This window comes from Hemiscyllium ocellatum, chromosome 44, assembly GCF_020745735.1.
Source record: "Hemiscyllium ocellatum isolate sHemOce1 chromosome 44, sHemOce1.pat.X.cur, whole genome shotgun sequence".
Taxonomy (NCBI): Eukaryota; Metazoa; Chordata; class Chondrichthyes; order Orectolobiformes; family Hemiscylliidae; genus Hemiscyllium; species Hemiscyllium ocellatum.
The window spans coordinates 265,390-293,162 of NC_083444.1; the positions used below are offsets into that span (position 1 = coordinate 265,390).

Consider the following 27,773-nt stretch of genomic DNA (forward strand, 5'->3'; position numbering starts at 1 on the left):
GATAGGTGGAAGGAGGTCAAGGTGAGGGTGATAGGCCGGAGTGGGGTGGGGGCGGAGAGGTCAGGAAGAGGATTGCAGGTTAGGAGGGCGGTGCTGAGTTGAGGGAACCGACTGAGACAAGGTGGGGGGAGGGGAAATGAGGAAGCTGGAGAAATCTGAATTCATACCTTGTGGTTGGAGGGTTCCCAGGCGGAAGATGAGGCGCTCCTCCTCCAGCCGTCGTGTAGTTGTGTTCTGCCGGCGGAGGAGTCCAAGGACCTGCATGTCCTCGGTGGAGTGGGAGGGGGAGTTAAAGTGTTGAGCCACGGGGTGATTGGGTTGGTTGGTTCGGGCGGCCCAGAGGTGTTCTCTGAAGCGTTCCGCAAGTAAGCGGCCTGTCTCACCAATATAGAGGAGGCCACATCGGGTGCAGCGGATGCAATAGATGATGTGTGTGGAGGTACAGGTGAACTTGTGGCGGATATGGAAGGATCCCTTGGGGCCTTGGAGGGAAGTGAGTGTGGAGGTGTGGGCGCAAGTTTTACATTTCCTGCGGTTGCAGGGGAAGGTGCCGGGGGTGGAGGTTGGGTTGGTGGGGGGTGTGGATCTGACAAGGGAGTCACGAAGGGAGTGGTCCTTGCGGAACGCTGATAGGGGAGGGGAGGGAAATATATCCTTGGTGGTGGGGTCCGTTTGGAGGTGGCGGAAATGGCGGCGGATAATACGTTGTATGCGCAGGTTGGTGGGGTGGTAGGTGAGAACCAGTGGGGTTCTGTCTTGGTGGCGGTTGGAGGAGCGGGGCTCAAGGGCGGAGGAGCGGGAAGTGGAGGAGATGCGGTGGTAGTTTGGCGCACTGACCTGTACACCGCTGAAGCCAAACGCCAGCTCGCGGACGCCTCCTCTTATCGCCCCCTTGACCACGACCCCACCTCCCACCACCAAACCATCATCTCCCAGACCATCCAGGACCTCATCACCTCAGGGGATCTCCCATCCACCGCCTCCAACCTCATAGTCCCACAACCCCGCACCGCCCGTTTCTACCTCCTGCCCAAAATCCACAAACCTGCCTGCCCCGGCCGACCCATTGTCTCAGCCTGCTCCTGCCCCACCGAACTCATCTCCCAATACCTCGACACGGTCCTGTCCCCTTTAGTCCAAGAACTCCCCACCTACGTTCGGGACACCACCCACGCCCTCCACCTCCTCCAGGATTTTCGCTTCCCCGGTCCCCAACGCCTTATTTTCACTATGGACATCCAGTCCCTGTACACCTCCATCCCCCATCACGAAGGACTCAAAGCCCTCCGCTTCTTCCTTTCCCGCCGCACTAACCAGTACCCTTCCACTGACACCCTCCTTCGACTGACTGAACTGGTCCTCACCCTGAATAACTTCTCTTTTCAATCCTCCCACTTCCTCCAAACTAAAGGAGTTGCCATGGGCACCCGCATGGGCCCCAGCTATGCCTGCCTCTTCGTAGGATATGTGGAACAGTCCATCTTCCGCAACTACACTGGCACCACCCCCCACCTTTTCCTCCGCTACATCGATGACTGTATCGGCGCTGCCTCGTGCTCCCACGAGGAGGTTGAACAGTTCATCAACTTTACTAACACCTTCCATCCCGACCTGAAATTCACCTGGACTGTCTCAGACTCCTCCCTCCCCTTCCTAGACCTTTCCATTTCTATCTCGGGCGACCGACTCAACACAGACATCTATTATAAACCGACTGACTCCCACAGCTACCTGGACTACACCTCCTCCCACCCTGCCCCCTGTAAAAACGCCATCCCATATTCCCAATTCCTTCGTCTCCGCCGCATCTGCTCCCAGGAGGACCAATTCCAACACCGCACAACCCAGATGGCCTCCTTCTTCAAGGACCACAGATTCCCCCCAGACGTGATCGACGATGCCCTCCACCGCATCTCCTCCACTTCCCGCTCCTCCGCCCTTGAGCCCCGCTCCTCCAACCGCCACCAAGACAGAACCCCACTGGTTCTCACCTACCACCCCACCAACCTGCGCATACAACGTATTATCCGCCGCCATTTCCGCCACCTCCAAACGGACCCCACCACCAAGGATATATTTCCCTCCCCTCCCCTATCAGCGTTCCGCAAGGACCACTCCCTTCGTGACTCCCTTGTCAGATCCACACCCCCCACCAACCCAACCTCCACCCCCGGCACCTTCCCCTGCAACCGCAGGAAATGTAAAACTTGCGCCCACACCTCCACACTCACTTCCCTCCAAGGCCCCAAGGGATCCTTCCATATCCGCCACAAGTTCACCTGTACCTCCACACACATCATCTATTGCATCCGCTGCACCCGATGTGGCCTCCTCTATATTGGTGAGACAGGCCGCTTACTTGCGGAACGCTTCAGAGAACACCTCTGGGCCGCCCGAACCAACCAACCCAATCACCCCGTGGCTCAACACTTTAACTCCCCCTCCCACTCCACCGAGGACATGCAGGTCCTTGGACTCCTCCGCCGGCAGAACACAACTACACGACGGCTGGAGGAGGAGCGCCTCATCTTCCGCCTGGGAACCCTCCAACCACAAGGTATGAATTCAGATTTCTCCAGCTTCCTCATTTCCCCTCCCCCCACCTTGTCTCAGTCGGTTCCCTCAACTCAGCACCGCCCTCCTAACCTGCAATCCTCTTCCTGACCTCTCCGCCCCCACCCCACTCCGGCCTATCACCCTCACCTTGACCTCCTTCCACCTATCCCACCTCCATCGCCCCTCCCCCTAGTCCCTCCTCCCTACCTTTTATCTCAGCCGGCTTGGCTCTCTCTCTCTTATTCCTGATGAAGGGCTTGTGCTCGAAACGTCGAATTCTCTATTCCTGAGATGCTGCCTAACCTGCTGTGCTTTGACCAGCAACACATTTGCAGAGGGGAAACCATTTTCCCCAAGTTCACTCAGAATTTTGTATGTTTCACTAAAAGGTTACCACTCATTCTTCCAAATTCCAGTCAATATAGACCCACCTGTGCAACCTCTCCTCCTAAGATAGACCCTCCATATAAATTCAGCAGCACTTTGTTCCTCTTGTACTCTGTGTCCCTATTAATGATGCCTAGGATACCACAGGCTTTTCAAACTGCTGTCTCAACCCCATCCTGCCACATTCAGTGACTTAGATGCACTTTCACCCGGGTTCCTTTGTCTTGATTCCTCTCTTAACACACTCTCCTTAATTCTAATGATTTGGAGATGCTGGGGTGTTGGACTGGGGTGTACAAAGTTAAAAATCACACAACACCAGGTTATAGTCCAACAGGTTTAATTGGAAGCACTCTAGCTTTCGGAGCGACGCTCCTTCATCAGGTGATTGTGGAGGGCTCGATCGTAACACAGAATTTATAGCAAAAATTTGCAGTGTGATGTAACTGAAATTATACATTGAAAAATACCTTGTTTGTTGAGTCTTTCGTCTGTTAGAATGACCATGATAGTTTCACTTCTTTCATGTGTGAATCACAAAACTTTTTTTAAAAGTTACATTCTCAGGTTAATTGTAACAATTGGTGTCAACACAGATAAGATGTTGAGATATTGAAGGTGTTAGCCCCGTCTTCCCTGTCTGTGCCATAATGTTTAGACTGATTCTAATCTAAAAAGTGAGTTAACAGAATCTTACACGGATTCAAGCAGTTTTTGAGCAAAGTACAATGTAACTCTGCAAGTACAAATTCACCCCACAAACGTATATGTGTATGTGTGCATGCATGTGTGTGTGTGTTTGTCTGGGATGGGGGTTTGTGAGTGTCTGTGAGAGAGAGTGTACAAATGAGTGTGTATGTGTGAGTGTAAAGTGGTCTAAATCTGTGAAAGGGTGCATGTGAGAGTGTGGGAGTGTGTGTGTCTGTAGGAGTGTGTGTGTGAGTGTCTGTGTGCATGTCTGTGTATAGGAATGCCTGTGTGTGTGTGTGCATGTAGGAGTGTCTATGTGTGTGTAGTGCAACGGTGATCACCTGTAATGTGACATGAACCCAAGGTCCCAGTTGAGGCCCTCCCTATGGATATGGAACTTGGCTATCAGCCTCTGCTCGGCCACTTTTTGCTGCTGCCTGTCCCGAAGTCCACCTTGAAGGATGGTCACCTGAAGGTCCGAGGCTGAATGTCCTGGACCACTGAAGTGTTCCTCAACTGGGAGGGAACCCTCCTGTCTGTGGATTGTTGTGCGGTGTCCATTCATCTGTTGCCGTAGCCTTTGCTCGGTTTCCCCAATGTACCATGCCTCAGGTAGTTCTAATTGTTGCCCACATTCTTTCTTCCTCAGTGAATCATTTTGTTTTTCTCTGCACTCTTCTCCAATGGTAAGTACAGTAATCCCGAAACGTCAATCCCCCAACTCAACTAGCTTGTCTATACCCTTTCTTCTGCTCCCCACTATCTTCCTCACACTTTACAATACTTAAGTTTGTTTTATTTATCAGTTTTTTAAAACTTCAAAATCTCATCTTGCAGACCCCAGCTGAATCCCACAAAACCCAAATTTGTGTCGCCTTAAAAAGATCACTTAAGACAATTATCAGTCCCTTCCTAGTTCCTTCTGATCAAGCAGTAGCCACTCATCTCTGCCCCTTCTGTGGCACCTCTCTTGATTTTAATAGTGGCCTGGAATCCCCCCCTCTGGTTTCAACCTCCCTCCAGTTTTCCCCCAGTAGGGCTCTAAAGGAGGACAACCTCCTGAATGTGAATCTACTTGTCCATTCCTGGCATGTTCTGTTTATTCCCCCACAAACATTTCTACTTCCCTGCTCACTGTGCCGGCCAGTTACTCCCTCCCTACAGGAGGCACGCTGGGGAACTGCAGCAACACCAGCCAATCACTAAACATCAGACAGTAACTTGTCAGGAAGTCAAGATAAAAGACCAGCGAGAGAGAGATCACAAGCATCGTTACTGATTCCGGCCCCATCCTGAGGAAGGTTTTAATTTCCAACCATGAAATCTGTAAAGGAGCTGCCCGTGGCCACCCACGTGAACCGTCAAGTTACAGGTAAAACCAGGGACGGGCCAGAGGGTCGGGAGACAGAGAGAGAGATAACCGTGTTGTAGACAGTTAACACCCTCTCTTTCTGTTTCATATTCTGTACTAGTTCCGATAAAACCTTTCAGTTTTATTAAGGACAGAAAATATTGTAAATTAGCAACAAATCCATCAATACCTGTAGCAGTAATAAGTTGATGTGTTAAGAGAAGGCAGTTTGATATTTACTTTCTGTTTAGAAGTCTCCATTTGGCACTGCTTAGATTTTGTGCTGACGAAGTGCTCCCCCAATTAAACCTGTTGGACTATAACCTGGTGTTGTGTGATTTTGAACTTAGATTTTATGCAACCTTTTCATTGTCGCTCACTTGCTGAACCTCCAAGTTAAAGGTGCTTCCATTAACGAACAAAGTCAAAAGTCCCACAATACCAGGTTATATTCGAACTGTATATTTAAAACCACAATCTTTTAGAACACTGCTCCTTCACATGACAAAGGGGCAGTGCTCCGAAAGCTTGCGCTTTTAAATAAATCTGTTGGACTGTAACCCGATACCATGGGACTTTTGACTTTGTCCACCCCAGTCCAACACTGGTACCTCCACACCGTTTACTGAAATCAGACGAGAGACTGTTCAACTCATGCTGTCCCTTGTTCTCTGTGCTGCATAGAAATGAAACTCATGTCCCCAGCCTGTACTCGGATCCCGTTCTCCCCTTTCCTTCTCCTGTTATTATACACAGAAGTAGAAGTAGGCCATTCAGGCAATCACAAGTAGAGTACGGGTCACTGGGCCCCAAACATTAACTTGGATTGCTCTGCACAGACACTGCCAGACCTGTTGAGCTTTACAGCAACTTCTGTTTTTGTTTCTGATTTGCAGCATCTGCAGTTCTTTAAGTTTTTACTCATTATTATCATCCTGATGATTCCTGATGAAGGGCTTTTGCCCGAAATGTCAATTTTCCTGCTCCTGGGATGCTGCCTGATCTGCTGTGCTTTTCCAGCACCACTCTAATCTCCAGCATCTGCAGGACCCCCTTTCACCATTGTTATCATCCTCAACTCCACTTTCCAGTAAACCCTGGGTTCCCATAGTGATTAAAAATCTATCTCAGCCTTCAATATACTTAATGACCCAGCCTCAGTAGCCCTCTTCAGTACTGAGGGAGAGCCTGTGAAAGTGCTGCATTGTGTTGGAGGGTCAGTACTGATGGAATATTGAACTGGTGGAGGGTCCTGAATTTCAAATGGCTATATTAAACAGAGACCCTGTATGACTACCAGTATCTGTAAGAGATCCTACAGTACTATTTTGAAAAAGAGCAGGGTATTTAGAACCCAGAACATAGACCATCCCAGTGCAGTACAGGTCCTTCAGTCCTCATGTTGCACCGGTCTGAAGCCCATCTAACCTACACTATTCCATTTTCATCCACATGTTTATTCAATGACCGTTTAAATGCCCTTTAAGCTGCTGAGTCTACTACTGTTGTAGGTAGGGTGTTCCACACCCCTACTACTCCCTGAGTAAAGAAACTACCTCTGACGTCCGTCCTATATCTATCACCCATCAATTTAAAGCTATGTCCTTTTGTGCTAACCATCACTATCCCAGGAAAAAAGGTTCTCACTGTTTGTCCTACCTAATCCTCTGATTATCTTATTCGTCTCAATTAAATCACCTCTCAACCTTTCTTCTAATGAAAACAGCCTGGAGTCCCTCAGTTTTTCCTTACAAGACCATTCCTCCAGACCAGGCAACATATCAGTAAATCACCTCTGCACCATTTCCAAAGCTTCCACATCCTTCCTATAATGCAGTGACTAGAATTGTATGTAATATTCTAAGTGCTTCTGCATGAGGGTTTTTTTACAGCTGCAGCATGACCTCATGGTTCTGAAACTCAATCCCTCTAACAATAAAAGCTAGCGCACTGTATGCCTTCTTAATGAGCTGAAAATGTGTTGCTGGTCAAAGCACAGCAGGCCAGGCAGCATCTCAGGAATAGGGAATTCGACGTTTCGAGCATAAGCCCTTCATCAGGAATGAGAGAGAGTAGCCAAGCAGGCTAAGATAAAAGGTAGGGAGGAGGGACTTGGGGGAGGGGCGATGGAGGTGGGATAGGTGGAAGGAGGTCAAGGTGAGGGTGATAGGCCGGAGTGGGGTGGGGGCGGAGAGGTCAGGAAGAGGATTGCAGGTTAGGAGGGCAGTGCTGAGTTGAGAGAACCGACTGAGACAAGGTGGGGGGAGGGGAAATGAGGAAACTGGAGAAATCTGAATTCATACCTTGTGGTTGGAGGGTTCCCAGGCGGAAGATGAGGCGCTCCTCCTCCAGCCGTCGTGTTGTTGTGTTCTGCCGGTGGAGGAGTCCAAGGACCTGCATGTCCTCGGTGGAGTGGGAGGGAGAGTTAAAGTGTTGAGCCACAGGGTGGTTGGGTTGGTTGGTCCGGGCGTCCCTGAGGTGTTCTCTGAAGCGTTCCGCAAGTAAGCGGCCTGTCTCACCAATATAGAGGAGGCTACATCGGGTGCAGCGGATGCAATAGATGATGTGTGTGGAGGTACAGGTGAACTTGTGGCGGATATGGAAGGATCCCTTGGGGCCTTGGAGGGAAGTGAGTGTGGAGGTGTGGGCGCAAGTTTTACATTTCCTGCGGTTGCAGGGGAAGGTGCCGGGGGTGGAGGTTGGGTTGGTGGGGGGTGTGGATCTGACGAGGGAGTCACGAAGGGAGTGGTCCTTGCGGAACGCTGATAGGGGAGGGGAGGGAAATATATCCTTGGTGGTGGGGTCCGTTTGGAGGTGGCGGAAATGACGGCGGATGATACGTTGTATGCGGAGGTTGGTGGGGTGGTAGGTGAGAACCAGTGGGGTTCTGTCTTGGTGGCAGTTGGAGGAGCGGGGCTCAAGGGCGGAGGAGCGGGAAGTGGAGGAGATGCGGTGGAGGGCATCGTCGATCACGTCTGGGGGGAATCTGCGGTCCTTGAAGAAGGAGGCCATCTGGGCTGTGCGGTGTTGGAACTGGTCCTCCTGGGAGCAGATGTGGCGGAGACGAAGGAATTGGGAATATGGGATGGCGTTTTTGCAGGGGGCAGGGTGGGAGGAGGTGTAGTCTAGGTAGCTGTGGGAGTCAGTCGGTTTATAATAGATGTCTGTGTTGAGTCAGTCGCCCGAGATAGAGATGGAAAGGTCTAGGAAGGGGAGGGAGGAGTCTGAGACAGTCCAGGTGAATTTCAGGTCGGGATGGAAGGTGTTAGTAAAGTTGATGAACTGTTCAACCTCCTCGTGGGAGCACGAGGCAGCGCCGATACAGTCATTGATGTAGCGGAGGAAAAGGTGGGGGGTGGTGCCAGTGTAGTTGCGGAAGATGGACTGTTCCACATATCCTACGAAGAGGCAGGCATAGCTGGGGCCCATGCGGGTGCCCATGGCAACTCCTTTAGTTTGGAGGAAGTGGGAGGATTGAAAAGAGAAGTTATTCAGGATGAGGACCAGTTCAGTCAGTCGAAGGAGGGTGTCAGTGGAAGGGTACTGGTTGGTACGGCGGGAAAGGAAGAAGCGGAGGGCTTTGAGTCCTTCGTGATGGGGGATGGAGGTGTACAGGGACTGGATGTCCATAGTGAAAATAAGGCGTTGGGGACCGGGGAAGCGAAAATCCTGGAGGAGGTGGAGGGCGTGGGTGATGTCCCGAACGTAGGTGGGGAGTTCTTGGACTAAAGGGGACAGGACCGTGTCGAGGTATTGGGAGATGAGTTCGGTGGGGCAGGAGCAGGCTGAGACAATGGGTCGGCCGGGGCAGGCAGGTTTGTGGATTTTGGGCAGGAGGTAGAAACGGGCGGTGCGGGGTTGTGGGACTGAGGTTGGAGGCGGTGGGTGGGAGATTCCCTGAGGTGATGAGGTCATGGATGGTCTGGGAGATGATGGTTTGGTGGTGGGAGGTGGGGTCGTGGTCAAGGGGGCGATAAGAGGAGGCGTCCGCGAGCTGGCGTTTGGCTTCAGCCGTATAAAGGTCAGTGCGCCAAACTACCACCGCGCCTCCCTTGTCTGCGGGTTTGATGGTGAGGTTGGGATTGGAGCGGAGGGAGTGGAGGGCTGCACGTTCTGAGGGTGAGAGGTTGGAGTGGGTGAGAGGGGTGGACAGGTTGAGTCGGTTAATGTCACGGCGGCAGTTGGCTATAAAGAGGTCGAGGGCGGGTAGGAGGCCAGCACGGGGTGTCCAGGTGGATGGGGTGTGTTGGAGGCGGGAGAAGGGGTCGTCAGAGGGTGGGCGTGAGTCTTGGTTGTGAAAGTAGGCACAGAGGCGAAGGCGGCGGAAGAATTGTTCAATATCTCGGCGCGTGTTGAACTCATTAATCCGAGGGCGTAGGGGAATGAAGGTGAGGCCCCTGCTGAGGACTGATCTTTCATCCTCAGAGAGGGGGAGATCTGGAGGGATGGTGAAAATCCGGCAAGGCTGGGAGCTAGGACCTGGTGTGGGACTGGAGCTGGGAGTGGGGGCGGGGTTAGGGGCGGGGACAGAGATCGAAGTAGGGGCGGAGTTATGCTTTCTTAATGACCCTATCAACCTGGGTGGCAACTTTCAGGGATCTATGTAGATGGACACAGATCCCTCTGCTCATCTACACTACCGAGAATCTAACCATTACCCCAGTACTCTGTATTCCTGTTGCTCTTTCCAAAGTGAATCACCTCACACTTTTCCACATTAAACTCCATTTGCCAACTCTCAGCCCAGCTCTGTAGCTTATCTATATCCCTCCGTAACCTGCAACATCCTTTGGCACTATCCACAACTCCACCGACCTTAGTGTCATCTGCAAAGTTACTAACCCACCCTTCTACACCCTCAGCCAGGTCATATATAAAAATGGTCACAAAACAGATCCTTATGGTACACCAGTAATAACTGAGCTCCAGGATGAATATTTCCCATCAGCCACCACCCTGTCTTCTTTCAGCTAGAATATTTCTGATCCAAACCGCCAAATCGCCCTCAATTGCAATTCTTCCCAGTGTTAGAGTCATAGAATCATAGAGATGTGCCGCATGGAAACAGATACTTCGGTCCAACCCGTCCATGCCAACCAGATATCCCAACCCAATCTAGTCCCACCTGCCAGCACCCGGCCCATATCCCTCCAAACCCTTCCTATTCATATACCCATTCAAATGCCTCTTAAATGTTGCAATTGTACCAGCCTCCACCATATCCTCTGGCAGCTCATTCCATGCACATACCACCCTCTGTGTGAATAAGTTGCCCCTTTAGGTCTCTTTTATATCTTTCCCCTCTCACCCTAAACCTATGCCCTCTAGTTCTGGACCCCCCGAACCCAGGGAAAAGACTTTGTCTATTTATCCTGTCCATGCCCCTCATAATTTTGTAAACCTCTATAAGGTCACCCCTCAGCCTCCGACACTCCAGGGAAATCAGCCCCAGCCTATTCAACCTCTCCCTATAGCTCAGATCCTCCAACCCTGGCAACATCCTTGTAAATCTTTTCTGAGCCCATTCAAATTTCACAACATCTTTCTGATAGGAAGGAGACCAGAATTGCACGCAATATTCCAACAGTGGCCTAACCAATTTTGGTGTCGTCTGCAAACTTACTAACTGTAAATCTTATGCTCGCATCCAAATCATTTATGTAAATGACAAAAAGTAGAGGGCCCAGCACCGATCCTTGTGGCACTCCACTGGTCACAGGCCTCCAATCTGAAAAACAACCCTCTACCACCACCCTCTGTCGTCTGTATCCAAATGGCTCGTTCTCCCTGTATTCCATGAGATCTAACATTGCTAGTCAGTCTCCCTTGGGGAACCTTGTCGAATGCCTTACTGAAGTCCATATAGATCACATCTACTGCTCTGCCCTCATCAATCCTCTTCGTTACTTCATCAAAAAACTCAATCAGTGACCTTTGATGAATTTCTGCAGTGTATCTCGGAGATAATACACACTGCAGCTACTGAGTGTCAGTGGTGGAGGAAGTGAATGCTAATGAGTGCAGTGTCAATCAAATGGGGGCTGCTTTATTCTGGGTGGTGTCATGTGTTGTTGGGGTTGCACTCATCTTGGCAAATGGGAGTATTCCATCCCCTGACTTGTGCCTTGTGGATGGTGGACTGGCTTTGAGGAATCAAGAGGTAAGTTACTTGCCGCAGTATTCCTAGCTTCTGACCTGATCTTGTCGCCACTGTTTATGTGATGAGTCCAATTCTGCTCAATGCTAACCCCCAGGATGTTGATAGTGCAGGAATTCAGTGATGGAAACATCTTTGAATGCTGAGGGGCAGTTGTTAGAATGTCTCTTATTTGTGATGGTCATAGCCTGGGATTTGTGTGGCGTGAATGTTACTTGACACTTGTCAGCCCAAGCCTGGATATCGTCCTGATCTTGCTGCATTTGAACATGGACTGCTTCAGTATCTGAGGGGTCATGAATAATAATGAACATTGTGCATACATTCCCCCCTTCTGACCTTATGATGGAAGGTCATTGATGAAGCAGCTGAAGATGGTTGGGCCGAGGACAATCCCCTGAGGGACTCCTGCAGAGATGGCCTGGAGCTGAGGTGACTGACCTCTAACAACCACAGCCATCTTCCAATGTGTCAGGTATGACTTTAACCACTAGTGAGTTCCCCTCCCCTGATTACTCTTTGATTCCAGTTTTGCTAGGGCTCCAATTGCCACAGTTGTTCAAATACAGCCTTAATGTCAAGAGCTGTCACCCTCACCTCCCCTCTGCAATTCAGCTGTTTTTGTCAGTATTTGGACTAAGGTGATAATAAGGTCTGGAGCCGAGTGACCCTGGCAAACCCCAAACTTGGTGTCACTGAACAGGTTCTTGTTGAGCAGGTGCTGCTTGATAGCGCTGTTGATGACCTCTTCCATCACTTTACTGATGATCGAGAGGAGACAGATGGGCTGGTAATTGGCCAGGTTGGATCTGTCCTGCTTTTTATGGACAAGACATACCTGGGCAGTTTTCCCCATTGTCGGGTAGATGCCAATGTTGTAACTGTACTAGAAAAGTTTAGCTAGGGGAGTGGCAAGTTCTGGAGCACACATCTTCAGTTCTATTACTGGAATGTTGTTAGGGCTCATTGCCTTTGCATTATTCAGTGTCAAATAACAAAGAACATTCCAGCGTAGGAACACGCCCTTCAGCACTCTAAGCCTGTGCCGATCCAGATCCTCTATCTAAACCTGCTGCCTATTTTCTAAGGATCTACTCCCTGCCCATTCATGTATCTGTCTAGATACATCTTAAATGACACTATTGTTCCCACCCCTACCACTTCCACTGGCATCGCGTTCCAGGCACCCACCACCCTCTGTGTAAAGAATTTTCCATGTATATCTCCCCTAAACATTTCCCCTCTCACTTTGAACTCGTGACCCCTAGTAATTGAGTCCCCCACTCTGAGAAAAAGCTTCTTGCTATCCACTCTGTCTGCACCTCTCATGATTCTGTAGGCCTCAATCAGGTCCCCACTCAACCTCCTCCTTTCCAATGAAAATAATCCTAATCTATTCAATCTCTCCTCAGAGTTAGCGCCCTCCATACCAAGCAACACCCCGGTGAACTTCCTCTGCACCCTCTCCAAAGCTTCCACATCCTTTTGGTAATGTGGCAACCAGAATTGTACGCAGTATTCCAAATGCAGCCGAACCAAAGTCTTATACAATTGTAACATCACCTGTCAACTCTTGTACTCAATAACCCACTCAATGAAGGAAAGCGTGCCATATGCCTCCTTCACCACTTTACTGACTTGTGTTGCCACCTTCAGGGAACAATGGACCTGAACACCCAGATCTCTCTGTACATCAATTTCCCCCAGGACTTTTCCATTTACTGTATAGTTCTGTCCTGAATTGGATCTTCAAAAATGCATCACCTCGCATTTGTCTGGATTGAACTCCATCTGCCATTTCTCTGTTCAACTCTCCAATCTATCTGAATTCTGCTGTATTCTCTGACAGCCCCTTCACTATCTGCTGCTCCACCAATCTTAGTGTCATCTGCAAACTTGCTAATGAGACAAACTACAACCTTCCCCCAGATCATTTATGTATATCATAAACAACAATGGTCCCAGCACAGATCCCTGTGGAACATCACTAGTCACAGGTCTCCATTTTGAGAAATCCCCTTCCACTACTACTCTCTGTCACCTGTTGTCCAGCCAGTTCTCTATCCATCTAGCTAGAACACCCTGGACCCCATGCGACTTCACCTTCATCATCAGCCTATCTTATGGAATCTTATCAAATGCCTAATTAAAGTCCATGTATATAACATCTACATCCCTTTCCTCAATCAACTTTGTCACCTTTTCAAAGAATTCTATTAGGTTTGTAAGACATGACCTTCCCGGCACAAACCATTGCTGATGAACCCATTCTCTTCTAAATGGGTATATATCCTATCCCTCAGTATCTTCTCCAGCAGCTTCCCTACCACTGACGGCAGGCTCACTGATCTGTAATTACCTGGATTATCCCTACCACCCTTCTTAAACACCATTAGCAATTCTCCAGTCCTCTGGGACTTCCCCATGTTTAAGGATGCTGCAAAGATATCTTTTAAAGCCCCAGCTATGTCCTCTCTCGCTTCCTCAGTAACCTGGGATAGATCCCATCCAGATCTGGGAACTTGTCCACCTTAATGCCTGTTCAAATACACAACACTCCTCCCTCCTTATGCTGACTTGACCTAGAGTAATCAAAGATCCATCCCTAATCTCAACATCTGCCATGTCCCTCTCCTTGGTGAATACTGATGTTAAGTACTCATTAATAATCTCACCCATTTTTTCTGACTCTGCATGTATTCTATGGGATTAAATTAAATTTGGAGCTATTCATAGACTTATTCCTTAGACACAAATAAAGTAATACAATAATTTCAGCAACATAGTGAGATGAGCACAGAAATATGCAACATGCATGCAAAGGTGAGAACTATATATAACCCCTAAAATATGCCAAATTAAGTCAACTAATATGCAGAACCGGACAGCTGTCAAAATGATTGTTTGAGTGTCCAGAAGCAAAGGGTGAACATAGCTCACGTATATTAGAATAAAGAACAAAAAGGAAAAACAGACAAACATATAAACATACAAACAAGGGGCATGAGCAGATTCAATAAGATGATAGCTGATTTCATTATAACCTCAAACCCACCATCCTGTCTACCCTGAAATGATGCAATGCTCTCAATTAATAAAAGTCTATCCCTCTCTGTCTTAAAAAACATTCAGGACTCTGTCTTCACCATGAAGTCACAGGCCTGACGGAAACAGGCCTGTCAGCCCAACTTGTTCACGCTGACCAGGTTTTCAAAACTGATCTAGCCCTAATTGCCTGCATTTGGCCCATATCCCTCTAATCCTTTCTTATCTGCGTATCTGTCTCTTCAATGCTGTAATTGTACCATCCTCAACGACTTTCTCTGGCTGCTCATTCCATATACACACCACCCTCTGTGTGAAAAATTGCCCCTCAGGCCCCTTTTAAATCTTTCCCCTATCTCTTCTAGTTTTGGACAATCCCACCCTCAGGAAAAGGCCTTGATTATCCTATCCATGCCCTTCATGAATTTATAATTGTCTATAAGGTCACCCTGTTATCCTCCTATGCTCCAGAGGAAATCACCTTTTCAGAGAGGAATTCAAAGACTCAGGACACTCAGAAATAAAATTCACCTCTCTGTTTTAAACGTGTGACTCCTGGTTTTTAAGGAGCAAGTGAGGTCTGCAGCGGTGTTCCACAAGGATCTGTTTTGGGACCATTGCTGTTTGTCATTTTTATAAATGACCTGGAGGAGGGGCTTGAAGGCTGGGTGAGCAAGTTTGCGGATGATACGAAAGTTGGTGGAGTGGTTGACAGCGAAGAAGGATGTGGCAGTTTACAGCGGGATATATATAAGTTGCAGAGCTGGGCTGAAAGGTGGCAAATGGAGTTCAATGTAGGTAAGTGTGAAGTCATTCACTTTGGTAGGAGTAACAAGAAGATGGATTACTGGGCTAATGGTAGGCTACTTGGTAGTGTGGATGAGCAGAGGGATCTTGGTGTCCATGTACACAAATCTCTGAAAGTTGCCGCCCAGGTAAATAGTGCTGTGAGGAAGGCATATGGTGTACTGGGCTTTATTGGTAGAGGAATTGAGTTCCGGAGTCCTGAGGTCATGTTGCAGTTGTATAAGACTCTGGTGCGGCCTCATCTGGAGTATTGTGTGCAGTTTTGGTCGCCATACTATAGGAAGGATGTGGAGGCACTGGAACGGGTGCAGAGGAGGTTTACCAGGATGTTGCCTGGCATGGCAGGAAGATCGTATGAGGAAAGGCTGAGGCACTTGGGGCTGTTCTCATTGGAGAAAAGAAGGTTTAGGGGAGATTTGATATAGGTGTACAAGATGATTAGGGGTTTAGATCGGGTTGACAGTGAGAACCTTTTACCGCTAATGGAGTCAGCTGTTACAAGGGGACACAGCCTTAAATTAAGGGGAGGTTGGTATAGGACAGATGTTAGGGGTAGATTCTTTACTCAGCGCGTTGTGAGTTCATGGAATGCCCTGCCAGTAACAGTGGTGGACTCTCCCTCTTTATGGTCATTCAAGTGGGCATTGGATAAGCATATGGAGGTTATTGGGCTAGTGTAGGTTAGGTAGGCTTCGGTCGGCGCAACATCGAGGGCCGAAGGGCCTGTACTGCGCTGTATTTTTCTATGTTCTATGTTCTATGCTGGAGATCAGAGCTGAAAATGTGTTGCTGGAAAAGCGCAGCAGGTCAGGCAGCATCCAAGGAGCAGGAAATTCAACGCTTCGGGCATCCTGATGAAGGGCTTATGCCCGAAACGTCGGATTTCCTGTTCCTTGGATGCTGCCTGACCTACTGCGCTTTTCCAGCAACACATTTTCAGCTCACTCCTGGGTTTTTAACCAGTGACACCTAGTTTTCCCTGTTCAAATGAACAATATGGAATCTGTCATTTTGACAGTTAATATAGCAGAGGAATGCAACAAAAGTAACAGCAGATAAAGTAATCAACTTGTGAAATAGATATTTAAATGTAAATTAATCTCATTCAAAGTACATGTTGGGGCTGCTCAATATTTTCAGACTGGCTGAATGAAATGAATTGACAAGCATGGTGCTCTTTCCTTTCCTTGCATACAAACCCACAGCTTTATCTTGCAGCATGACCGATTAACACAAGGGTTAGTGAAATTTAATTAAGGCATTCAACAAAGTTCCACATGGTAGGCTGGTTAACAAAGTTAGATCACATGGAGTACAGGGAGAACTAGCCATTTGGATACAAAATTGCCTCAAAGGTAGGAGACAGAGAGTGGTGGTGGAGAGTTGCTTTTTGCATTGGAGAATTGTGACCGGTGGTATGCTGCAAGTTTTGGGGCTGGGTCCACCGCTTTTTTGTCACTTCTATAAATGATTCAAATGTGAATATAGGAGGTATGGTTAGAAGGTTTGTATTGGTGGTGTCGTGGACAGCGAAGGAGGTTATCTCAGAGTACACCGACAGATAGAGTTTAATCTAGATAAATGCGAGGTGCATTTCGGTACAGCAAATCAAGACAGGACTTATACACTTAATAGTTAGGTCCTGGGGAGTGTTGCTGAACAAAGAGACCTTGGAGTGCAGGTTCACAGTTCCTTGAAAATGAAGTTGCAGTTAGATAGGATAGTGAAGAAGGCATTTGGTATGCTTGTCTTTAATCAGTTAGTACAGGAGTTGGGAGGTCATGTTGTCTCTGTACAGGACATCGGTTAGGCCTCTTTTGGAATACTGCATTCAATTCTGGTCTCCCTCCAACAGGAAAGATGTTGTTTAACTTGAAATGGTTCAGAAAAGATTTCTAAGCATGTTGCCAGTTTTGGAGGGTTTGAGCTATAAGGAGAGGTTGAGTAGGCTGAGGCTGTTTTCCCTCGAGCTGAGGGATGACCTTATTTGAAGTTTTTATAAAATCATGAGGTGCATGAATAGGGTAAATAGTCAAGATCCCTTTCCCTAGAATAGGGGAGTCCAGAACAAGATGGGCATAGGTTTAAGGTGAAATTTAAATGGGGCCTAAGGGGCAACGTATTCACGCAGTGACTGGTGCATGTAAGGAATGAGCTACCAGAGGATGTGTTGGAGACTGGTACAATTACAACTTTAAAAGGCTCCTGGATGGGTATGTGAAGAGGGAGGGTTTACAGGGATATGGGCTCAATGCTGGCAAACAGGAGTAGATTAAAACATAAGAACCAGGAGCAGGAGTAGGTCATCTGGCCCTTCGAGCCTGTTCCACCATTCAATAAGGTCATGGCTGATCCTTTCCTGGACTCAGCTCCACTTACCTGCACTCCCCCCCCCCACCCCGGTATCTCTTATTTCCTTTACAGTTCAAAAACTATCTATTTTAGCTTTAAAAATGTTTACTGAAATAGCACCAACTACTTCATTGGGCAAGAAATTCCATAGATTTACAACCCTCTGGATGAATAAGTTCCTTCTCAATTCAGTCCTAACTCTGCTCCCTCTAATCTTGAGGCTATGCCCTCTTGTCCTAGTTTCACCTACCAATGAAGGCATCCTCTCTACTTATCTATTCCCTTCATAATTTTATGTTTCTATGAGATTCCCTCCCCCATTCTTCTAAATACCAATGAATATAATCTCAGTCTACTCAGTCTTTCTTCATTAGCCAACCCTGTCAACTCCATAATCAACCGAGTGAAATTCCCCTGCACCCCCTCCAGCACCAGTACGTCTTTCTTCAAGTCAGGAGACCAGAACTGTACACAGTACTCCAGGTGTGACCTCACTGACACCCTGCAACGTAACCTCCCTGCTTTTAGCAATGAAGGATAAAATTCCATATGCCTTCCTAATTACCTGTTGTCCCTGCAGACCGACCCTCTGTGACTCATGCACAAGGACACCCAGGTCCCTCTGCACAGCAGCGTGCTGCAACTTTTTACTATGCAAGTAATAATCCTTTTTACTGTTACTCCTGCTGAAATGGATGACTTTACATTAATTAACATTATATTCCATCTGCCAGATCTTTGCCCACTCACTTAATTTAGGCTATCTGGTTAGCATGGATGGGTTGGACTAAAGGGCCTGTTTCCATGGTGTACATCTCTATGACTTAATTCACTGACTCTGTCTCCAGACACTAGACCCTGCAGCAGCCTCCGAGTCAAGGCTTCATGTGGACATATCGCAGAACCCCTGAGTCTAAAAGCCTGGGCTAAGTCTCAGATAGACACGGTGAGTTTGTCTCTTTATGTCTTTGCTGTGCTGTTTACACACACATGATCTCTGCTATTGACCTGTCTCACAAGTTCTCCCCTTGGACACTGGTCAGTTCCTCAATTAAATGATCAAAAGGCCAGGCTGAGTTTGGGATTCACTGTCTTTTTTTTTAAATATTCACTCATGGGATTTGGCATCACAGGTTGAACCAGCTTTTATTGCCCATCCCTAAGAGTCAACCACATTACCTGGGTCTGGAGTCATATGTAGGCCAGATCAGGTAAGGATGCAGATTTTCTTTCTTAAAGGACATCAGCGAGCCAGAAGAGATTTTCCCAACAATCAACATTAGCTCCATCGTCACTATTAATTCCAAACAGTTTTAAACTGAATTCAAATTCTACCATCTGCCATGGCAGAATTTGAATCCAAACCCCAGAACATTACCTGGGTGTCTGTATTAATAGACCAGTGATACATACCAGTAGGTCATTACTCCCCATAGGGCAGTGAAGAGACAATCACATTGCTGTAGGCCAGACCAGATAAGGATGGCAGTTTCTCTTCCTAAGGAAATTGGCAAACCAGGTGGGTTTTATGGAGTTCAACCTGGATAAATGCAAAGTGATGGATTTTGGAAGGTCGAACTCAAATGCTGAATATAGGATTAAAGACAGGATTCTTGGCAGTGTGGAGGAACAGAAGGATCTTGGTCTTCAAGTGCCACCCAAGTGGGTAGGGTTGTTAAGAAAGCATACGGTGTTTTGGCTTTCATTAACAGGGGGATCGAGATTAAGAGCCGTGAGGTTTTGCTGCAGCTTTTCAAGACCCTGGTGAGACCACATTTGGAATATTGTGTCCAGTTCTGGTCGCCCTACTATAGGAAAGATACAGAGGCTTTGGAGCGGGTGCAAAGAAGGTTTACCAGGATGCTGCCTGGACTGGAGGTCTTGCCTTATGAAGAGAGGATGACTAAGCTCGGACGTTTCTCTCTGGAGAGGAGGAAGAGAGGAGACCTGATCGAGGTGTACAAGATAATGAGAGGAATAGATAGAGTCAATAGCCAGAGACTTTTCCCCAGGACAGGATTGACTGGCACAAAGAGTCATAGTTTTAAGATATTAGGAGAAAGGCAGAGAGGGTCAGTGTGGATTTGTTGGGCCAAATGGCCTGTTTTCACACTGTAGTGATCCTATGAAATAAACTCTTATTTCCAGAATACTGTCCCTTGACTGGGTTTGAATGGGATATGAGATTGCAATTACTGTGTAAAACCTCATTCCCAGACTAGCTTTCTCCAAAACCTGCCTCACCTGGAATTGCAAGTAGGCTGTCTGCCACCTGACCATTCAAATGTCATCCTATTATGTGTTCTTTATTCGGGCAGTGACACACAGATTGTCTCTCCTCAGGGAATCCATTCTTTTCCATGTCAGACCTGTAAGAAGGAGTGGGTCTGGCAGGAGGTGTGCAAGTTAGCACTCTTCACAGAAGAGGAGAGGGATTGTTATGAGAAAAAATTGGTGGAACTAACCAAAGATGACACTGCTACCTACAAAAAGGTAATGGGCAAAATACGATGAGAGTTGGACAGAAAGATAAAGGGTTTGAATGGTCTAATGAGCTAAAGTAGCGATTGAGGAATATTCCCCTCAGTATAGGTTGTAACATTCCTTTATGAAATACTTTTCATTACTTCAGTTCCAACATCAGTCTCAGCCAATTCACCACCAAACCGATAACCTCATCAGTCTCAGCCTTCTATTATATCACATTCAAGAGTATCAACGTCAATGAAGATGCATGTTTATACAAGCTTTTTTAAAAAAGTATAGCCCATCATAGCCTTTGTTTGAAGGCTGGTTAGGAGTAACTAGAAAGCCGTGAAATGAGAACTTCCCATTGCATTCTTGTTGCTAATAGGTTCATAGTCAGGTGGCTCTAGGGGACCAGGATGTAATGACATACATCACTTACAGTGTCAGAACACACACCAGGACAGCGAGCTACTTGCTCACAGACCGAGCGAGTGGCATTTTCACATGAATTACACTGAGGTCTGTAAAATAACTCCAGAGGCTGGTATCTTTTCATTAAGTCACCCTTTATTTCCATGTGGAAAATCCTTGACACTGATTCAGCTCCCTTGGACGTAGCTCTCAGAATGAACAGGACGTCTGACACTCCTGTTCTTATTTTTTTTTACTTTGTTTGTAATTTGTACTGGTTAATAAACATTTTACATTAACAGCTGTATACAAGAAACAGCAATTTACGGGGGTAAGGAGTGGCAAAACCAGACCCCAAACCCCACCATACAAGCTGTTCACAGGGAAAGGAGGGCAAACCTCAAATCCCACCTTACATTAATCAAGAAGGAAACAGTAAACACCATCACGTACAGACAGATCGATAAACTGAACAAGAAAACAGTGCATATAACACAGCTACCCCTGGTAACCCAGCAAGCCACCCGTCCCTCCCACCTTTCTTCCATTCAAAGGTAGACCATGCCTACGCCCTTTTCGGCTCTCAGTCCACCCTGACAGATCTTCCAGCCACCTCTAGGTCAGCCTATCCTGTTTCCCCACTACTCCCCAGCATTCAGGATGGCCCACCCACCTTCCAGCTTCCCTAACCACCCTTCCGTGCCTTCAAGCCACCTCTAGGTCAGTTTGTCCTGGTAACTGCTCAGGTCACAGCGCTGAGGACAGCCTACCTGCCTTCCAGCTCTTGGCCTGCCTCTACTGTCTGGCTCTCACTCACCCTGATGCACCATCCGGCCTGTGGACTGCCCTGACACATCATCTGGCTACCTCTTGGACAGCCTGATGCCTTCCCCTGGGATGCCAGTATACAGGGCAGCCAACAAGCTGTCCGGATCTCAGCCTGCCCCTATGCACCTTCTGGCTCTCAGCTGCTCTGAGACACTTTCCGACCACCTCTAGGACAGCCTGTCCTCTTCCCTGAGACAACAGTGCACAGGGCAGCCCACAAGCCATCTGATCTCAGCCTGCCCCTGCGCATCTTCTGGCTCTCGGGGTGACTGGCATTGGGGTGGCCTACCCTTCTTTTGGCTTTCAGGTCAGCCAAGCTACCTTCAGGTTCACACAACAGCCTACCCACCCTCCAGCTCTCAGGGTGACAGCTTTCAGGATGACCTATGAGCCTCCCAGCTCACAGTAAGGGACACACAAGACAGTGCAAAAGGCAACAAGATAGGGTTAATTACCAACAAACAAAGTCCTTTCTGGTGCACAGAGTCCATTACCATAAACAGTTCTCTTCAGAGTACAGAATCAATTCCCAGGAGCACAGTATACTTCAGTATACAAAATGCGCTGTCAGAAATAGAGTCCACTCAATATGCAGAGCCAAAAACAGAGTCCACAACCGAGGACAGAGTCCACTCCTGAAGGCAGCAAATGCTCCCCTCCCAGCACATAGAGGTGTTCAGTGTTTACAGAAGCCTAGTCCATCCACAATGGGCCTGGCCTACCCTCAGAGGAACTCTTTCTGTGGAAAGGTGCATTATTTCACAGAGCCTCAGTCCAAACACCAAACAGAAAGTGAAAACGCATGCAAAAAATAAAGAAGGAGAAAGTGAGGACTGCAGATGCTGGAGACCAGAATTGAAAAATGTGGTGCTGGAAAAACACAGCTGGCCAGGCAGCATCCGAGGAGCAGGAGAATCGACGCAAAAGCCCTTCTTCAGGAATGAGGCTGGTGTGGGATAGGGGGGAGGGAATTTGGGGAAGGGGCGCTGGGAATATGATAGGTGGAAGGAGATGAGGTTAAGTGTGATAGGCCAGAGAGGGGGTGGGGGTGGAGAGGTCGGGAAGAAGATTGCAGGTCCAGAGGTCAGGTTCCTCTGACTCTGCCTCGGGTATGGGCAGCACACAGTAACCCACTTCTCACACCCAGAGGACCTCAGAAGAAATTCATCCACTTCTTCATAAAAAGTCCTGCACAGTCGACAGGGTACTGAGTCCAGAGTTTACTGTTCCATTCCCAAGAACAGAGGGGAGCTGCTGATATAAATGTTTGTCCTGGATGCCACACTCGGCACTGCATCACCAACACAGCTAATCCTGGCCGCCAGAAATAACTTCTGGCCAACACCTTCATTTTGGAGACCAATGGATGGCGCTGGCGGAGTTCAGCCAGTACGTAGAACGTAGAAAAATACAGCGCAGTACAGGCCCTTCGGCCCTCGATGTTGTGCCGACCGAAGCCTACCTAACCTATATTAGCCCAATAACCTCCATATGCTTATCCAATGCCCACTTAAATGACCATAAAGAGGGAGAGTCCACCACTGCTACTGGCAGGGCATTCCATGAACTCACAACCCGCTGAGTAAAGAAAAGTATGTAGCGGTGACCTTTACTCAGGACATTCACTCTTGATCCTTATCACAATATGCCATCCTCCTACTGTGATCTGCTCTCTCCAGGCCTGAAAAAGTTTCCATTCTGGTTTTGAATGCCTTTTGGTTTCCCCCATCGCCACCAACTATTTCAGTTTTGCCAGGACCAGGACCAGAACCTTCTGCATCCAAAATCTGATATTGTCAGCTGCAACTGGAAGTGTGTCCAGAATATTTAAAACCATTATGAACTCTTCCAGTGGCGGTACCACCAGTGATGTATCTACCAATGGGAATGCATCTGCATTTGCTACTTTGGCCTCTTCATTGGTGTTCCAACTTGTAATTTTATGCATTTAGTGTTATTGCACACCACTGAGTTCCACCTGAAACTATGGGTTGCACTGCCTTCTTTAAGTAAACCTAACAGGGATTTGTGGTCCATTATTATCATTAGTTTACTTCCATGAAGGTATTGGTGGAACTTCCTGACTCCAACCCTTCCTTCTCGATCGGGACATATATTTCAGCTTTGCATGAGCCAAAGTCCTAATGCATGAGTCCTGTTGCAGCTGTACAGAACACTGGTGAGGCCACCTTTGGAGTTCTGGGCATCCTGCTAAAGGAAAGATATTATCAAATTGGAAAAGGTGGAGAAAATATTTACAAAGAAGTTACCAGGACTACCAGGTTTGATTTTTAAGGAGAAACTGGTTAGGCTGGGACTTCTTTCCCTGGAGAGTAGGAGGTTGAGGAGTGACCTTTTGGAGGTTTTTAATATTATGAAGGACGTAGATAAGGTGTATAGCAAAGTGGAACTGAAAACAAGGGGACTTGATTTTAAAATGGGATGAGAACTATTTAAAAGGGACCTGAGGGGCAAGGTTTTCACAGAGAGGATGATGTTTATGTGGCAATATTGCCAGAGGGAGTTTTAGATGCAGGGACACTTACAACACTTAAAAGGCATTTGGACGGGTGCATGAAGAGGAAAGGTTCAGAAGCAGGCAAGTGGAACTAGTTTCAGTTTAAGTAACCCGGTCAGCATGGATGAGTTGGGCTGAAGGGTCTGTTTCTATGCTGTGTGACTTTATGAACTGTCAACCTAGAAGTCAGCCTGCAACAGCCAAAACCCCTGTCCTCTCTGTATGAAAATGTCCAATTCCCTTATCATAATGTCACAGAGATGTACAGCACAGAAACAGACCCTTCCGTCCAACTTGTCTATGCTGACCAGATATCCTAACCTAATCTAGTCCCATTTGCAGGACTTGGCCCATTTCCTCTAATCCTTCCTATACATGTACCTATCCAGCTGCCTTTTAAGTGCTGTATTTCTACCAGCCTCCACCACTTCCCTCTGGCAACTTATTCCAAATATGCACTGCCCTCTGTCTGAAAAAGTTGCCCATTAGGTCTCTTATTTTAAATCTTTCTCCTCTTACCCTAAACCTATGCCCTCCAGCTCTGGAGTCCCTCACCCCAGGGAAAATATCTTGTCTATTTATCCTATCCATGCCCTTCATGATTTTATAAATCTATGTAAAGTCACCCCTTATCCTCCGATGCTCCAGGGAAAACAGTCCCAGCCTATTCAGCCATTCCCAATAGCTCAAACCCACCAACCCTGGCAACGTCCTTGTAAATCTTCTGCTTGATCACTTCCTGCTTTCACATGGTACTGCAACATGAAATATCACCAGCTAACATATTCCTCCTCTGAAATGAGCACTGCCAACCGGATTGGGAAGGACAATGAAAGAACAAACTAGCAGTAACACAACACATATCAGATCTGAAAAAGCTTCACATTGCATTTAAAAAGGTGTGCAATAACAAACTTGTTACATTCCCGAATATACCAGCCAGGTCCTGTCGGTAGCAAGTGAGATGATTGGCTGCAGTAAATGTTCTTGACTGAGAGATGAATGTTGACCAGCGTGGCCTTGGTCCAAATGACAACTGGTTTTGAATACCGAGTCCTGTCAAGGAAATGAAGGCGGTATATGGAGTAGAGAGCAGCTATGAAATATTGTCTTCATGCTGTATGTACCTCCACTTCACCAACTGTAACTGATCACATATCCATACTTCCAACCACACTTACTGTATTTCAACTTGTACTGATTTTATAATAACCTGCACCAACATATACACATACACACCATATGTAACCAAGACCAATTGTATATCTATCAACTGTGAGACAAGTAAGAATTGGTAAGATTAAGGAACCTTGGATGACGAGAATAGAGGAACTTCCTGTCAAAAGGAAGAAGGCAGCTTTTGTAAGGTGGAGGAAGCAAGGATCTAGCATAGCTTTAGAGGATTTGCTAGAAAGGAGCTCAGAAATGGACTGAGGAGAGCCAGGAGGGAGGACGGAAAAGGCTTGGCAGGAAGGATTAGGGAGAACCCAAAGGCATTTTACTCATATGTGAGGAATAAGAGAATGATCAGGGAGAAGGTAGGGCCGATCAGGGAGAGCAGAGGGAAGTTGTGAGTGGAGTCTGAGCAGCTAGGGGAAGCCCGAAATGTGTTTTTTGCTTTGGTTTTCACTACGGAAAGGGACCTTGTTGTAAATGAGAACTTTGAGGAGCTGGGATACAGGCTTGACCAGATCAAGATTGATGAAGTTGATGTGCAAGAACTTTTGGCAAACATTAAGATTGATAAGTCCCCAGGGCCAGGCCAGATTTATCCCAGGCTGCTCTGGGAAGCGAGAAAGGAGGTTGCTAAACCACTGGCGAGGAGATTTGCCTCCTCACTCTCCACAGGGGTTATACCGGAGGATTGGAAGGAGGCGAACGTTGTTCCTCTTTTCAAGAAGGGGAATATGGAAATCCCTGGCAATTACAGACCAGTCAGTCTCACATCTGTGGTCAGCAAAGTTTTGGAAATAATTCTGAGGGATAGGATTTATGACTATTTGGCAAAGCATAGTGTGATTAAAGGCAGTCAGCATGGCTTTGTGAGGGGCAGGTCATGCCTCACAAATCTTATTGAGTTCTTTGAGGAGGTGTCAAGACAGGTCGACGACAGTTGAGCAGTGGATGTGGTGCATGTGGACTTCTGCAAGGCATTTGATAAGATTCCCATGGTAGGCTCATTCCTAAAGTCAGGAAGTGTGGATCACAACATGATCTTTCCTCCTTTAAATTCTCATGAACCTGTTGGTTATTTTTAGCACTTTGTGATGATCTGGGTTCATATGATGCATTTTTTCACTCTCTGGAACTAAGAGTTGGACTCTAGGCAGAGTACAACAGCTTTTGAAATGGGAGCTGAAAATGTGTTGCTGGTTAAAGCACAGCAGGTCAGGCAGCATCCAAGGAACAGGAAATTCAACGTTTCGGGCAAAAAACCTTCATCAGGAACGTCGAATTTTGCCTGAAATGTGGAATTTCCTGTTCCTTGGATGCTGCCTGACCTGCTGTGCTTTAACCAGCAACACATTTTCAGCTCTGATCTCCAGCATCTGCAGACCTCACTTTTTACTCGAAGCTTTTGAAATGGGGGCATGTTGAAGGATACTTCAAATTATTTTGATGGACGTTAGGACCAATGAGTGTGTTGATCAATAGTAGAAGTTCAGGAATCAAAAGGGTTGCTATCTACAGTAAGAGACAAAAGATAGCCAAGTTCAGTCATTGGAAATAAAGACCCATCGGCCACCTTGGCAAAAGCTGATGGAGAGATTGAGCATTAAACTGACACAGAAAGGGAAGTGTCAGGTGGGTGGATAACACTGAGGTATGAACTCAGAGAGGCACAACAATACTGATGGTCCCACTGAAGTGACTGTGATAATAAATGAAAGCTGATGATGATAACCCTTCACCAGCTCAGAAATGTAGCTGGTGGTCACACCGTTGACATTATGTTCTGTAAATCTCTGCTGATATTAACTTCTGCTTTGAATACCTATCTTTCTCGTCTTTCCACTGTGACCCCTACCTGGAATACAGTTCCAGAACAACACTGCAGTGGTTATCTATCATGCTGCAAGGACTGTTAGCATAGCTTCTCAACCAAGGCCATCACAACTGACCAAGCCGAATTAGCAACACTCCTCCTTAAGCTATGCCTTCAAGCTGAGTTGGAGACAGGGTGTGGTGGTGTGTAAGCAGAAAAATTAAAGAAGAGCTGGGAAAAGGAGACACTCTGTAAAGATTTTAATTTTGTATTCATCAGCAAAGATGCATGAATATCAAATTTCCAACCAAGAATACCACAGAAATGTCTTGGTCAATAGAATCCATTGACACTTTGCTTCTTGTTCAACATAAATTGTTGCTCCCTTTGAGATGGTGCATTGTTCAATTCTGTCGTGATGTGGAAGTGGAAAGGTTCAACATTATTTCTTTTTTGTCAATAATTCTCAAATTGTGGACCAACAAATGGTTATTATATCTATTGATTCTCTCTTTCTTTCTCTATTAATGTTAGTGTCCTGACTGCAATTTCCTTGTGCAGAGAGTGGATCCAGACAATCTGTGTGTGGAGTGCCTATCATGTTCTAATGTGAAAGGGAAACTCTACCAGTTCTGCTGGGATTGTATGAGAGAGTGGAATAACCCAGCATCACAGAACACTGACTGCGGCAACAAATCCTGCAGCATCACCGCAATGCTGCTGTCCTGTCCACTCATCGAGGCCCCCAACATTGAGGTACACCAGTGCCCCGTGGTGAGGGCATGTCCCAATTGCGAGACCCTGGTTTCTCACTGTCAGCAGGGCTGTCCACAAGTAACGTGTCCCAACTGTTTTCATGAATTCTGTTATCGTTGCCTGGGCATTGAAGAGTGTAAATTTGCTGAATTTGTGGAACTGAGGGATGATGATGATGATGAAGAAGAAGATGATGATGATGACTCAGTTTACGAAGATCTTAATGATTTCTCTGAGTGTATCAGAGCTGGAAGACAGAAAATTACTGGCAGAAAGAACTATAAAATTAATCCAAACTACAAACTGGACAGGGATTGATAGATAGTGAAGTGGAAGGTGATTTTAATTATCGATTCAGCTAACCTCAAAACAGTCATGATGTAAGGAATGAGAGACTCAATCTCCTCCTCCAAGTCAGGTTCTTTTGAAGCAGAGCTCATGTCCCAACCTGTGTAGCAGG

At 47.1% G+C, this 27,773-nt stretch overlaps 1 protein-coding gene across 1 annotated transcript; it reads left to right on the forward strand.

Annotated features, from left to right (window-relative positions):
• The first annotated feature begins 4,869 nt into the window (after window positions 1-4,869).
• On the forward strand, window positions 4,870-27,692 carry LOC132835333 (uncharacterized). Its single transcript, XM_060854776.1, has 4 exons — window positions 4,870-5,005; window positions 18,194-18,291; window positions 19,689-19,838; window positions 27,092-27,692. Exons 1-4 carry the CDS (start codon window positions 4,951-4,953, stop codon window positions 27,629-27,631), a joined length of 843 nt encoding a protein of 280 aa, XP_060710759.1. The 5' UTR covers window positions 4,870-4,950; the 3' UTR covers window positions 27,632-27,692.
• Window positions 27,693-27,773: the final 81 nt, after the last annotated feature.

What these genes read in the sequence shown, in the direction of transcription:
- LOC132835333 (XM_060854776.1), top strand. Translation starts at nt 4,951, where the DNA reads ATGAAATCTGTAAAGGAGCTGCCCGTGGCCACCCACGTGAACCGTCAA. An exon ending in CTAAGTCTCAGATAGACACG is followed by an intron (nt 18,292 to 19,688) that starts GTGAGTTTGTCT and finishes GTCTCTCCTCAG; the next exon opens with GGAATCCATTCTTTTCCATG. An exon ending in ACACTGCTACCTACAAAAAG is followed by an intron (nt 19,839 to 27,091) that starts GTAATGGGCAAA and finishes TATTAATGTTAG; the next exon opens with TGTCCTGACTGCAATTTCCT.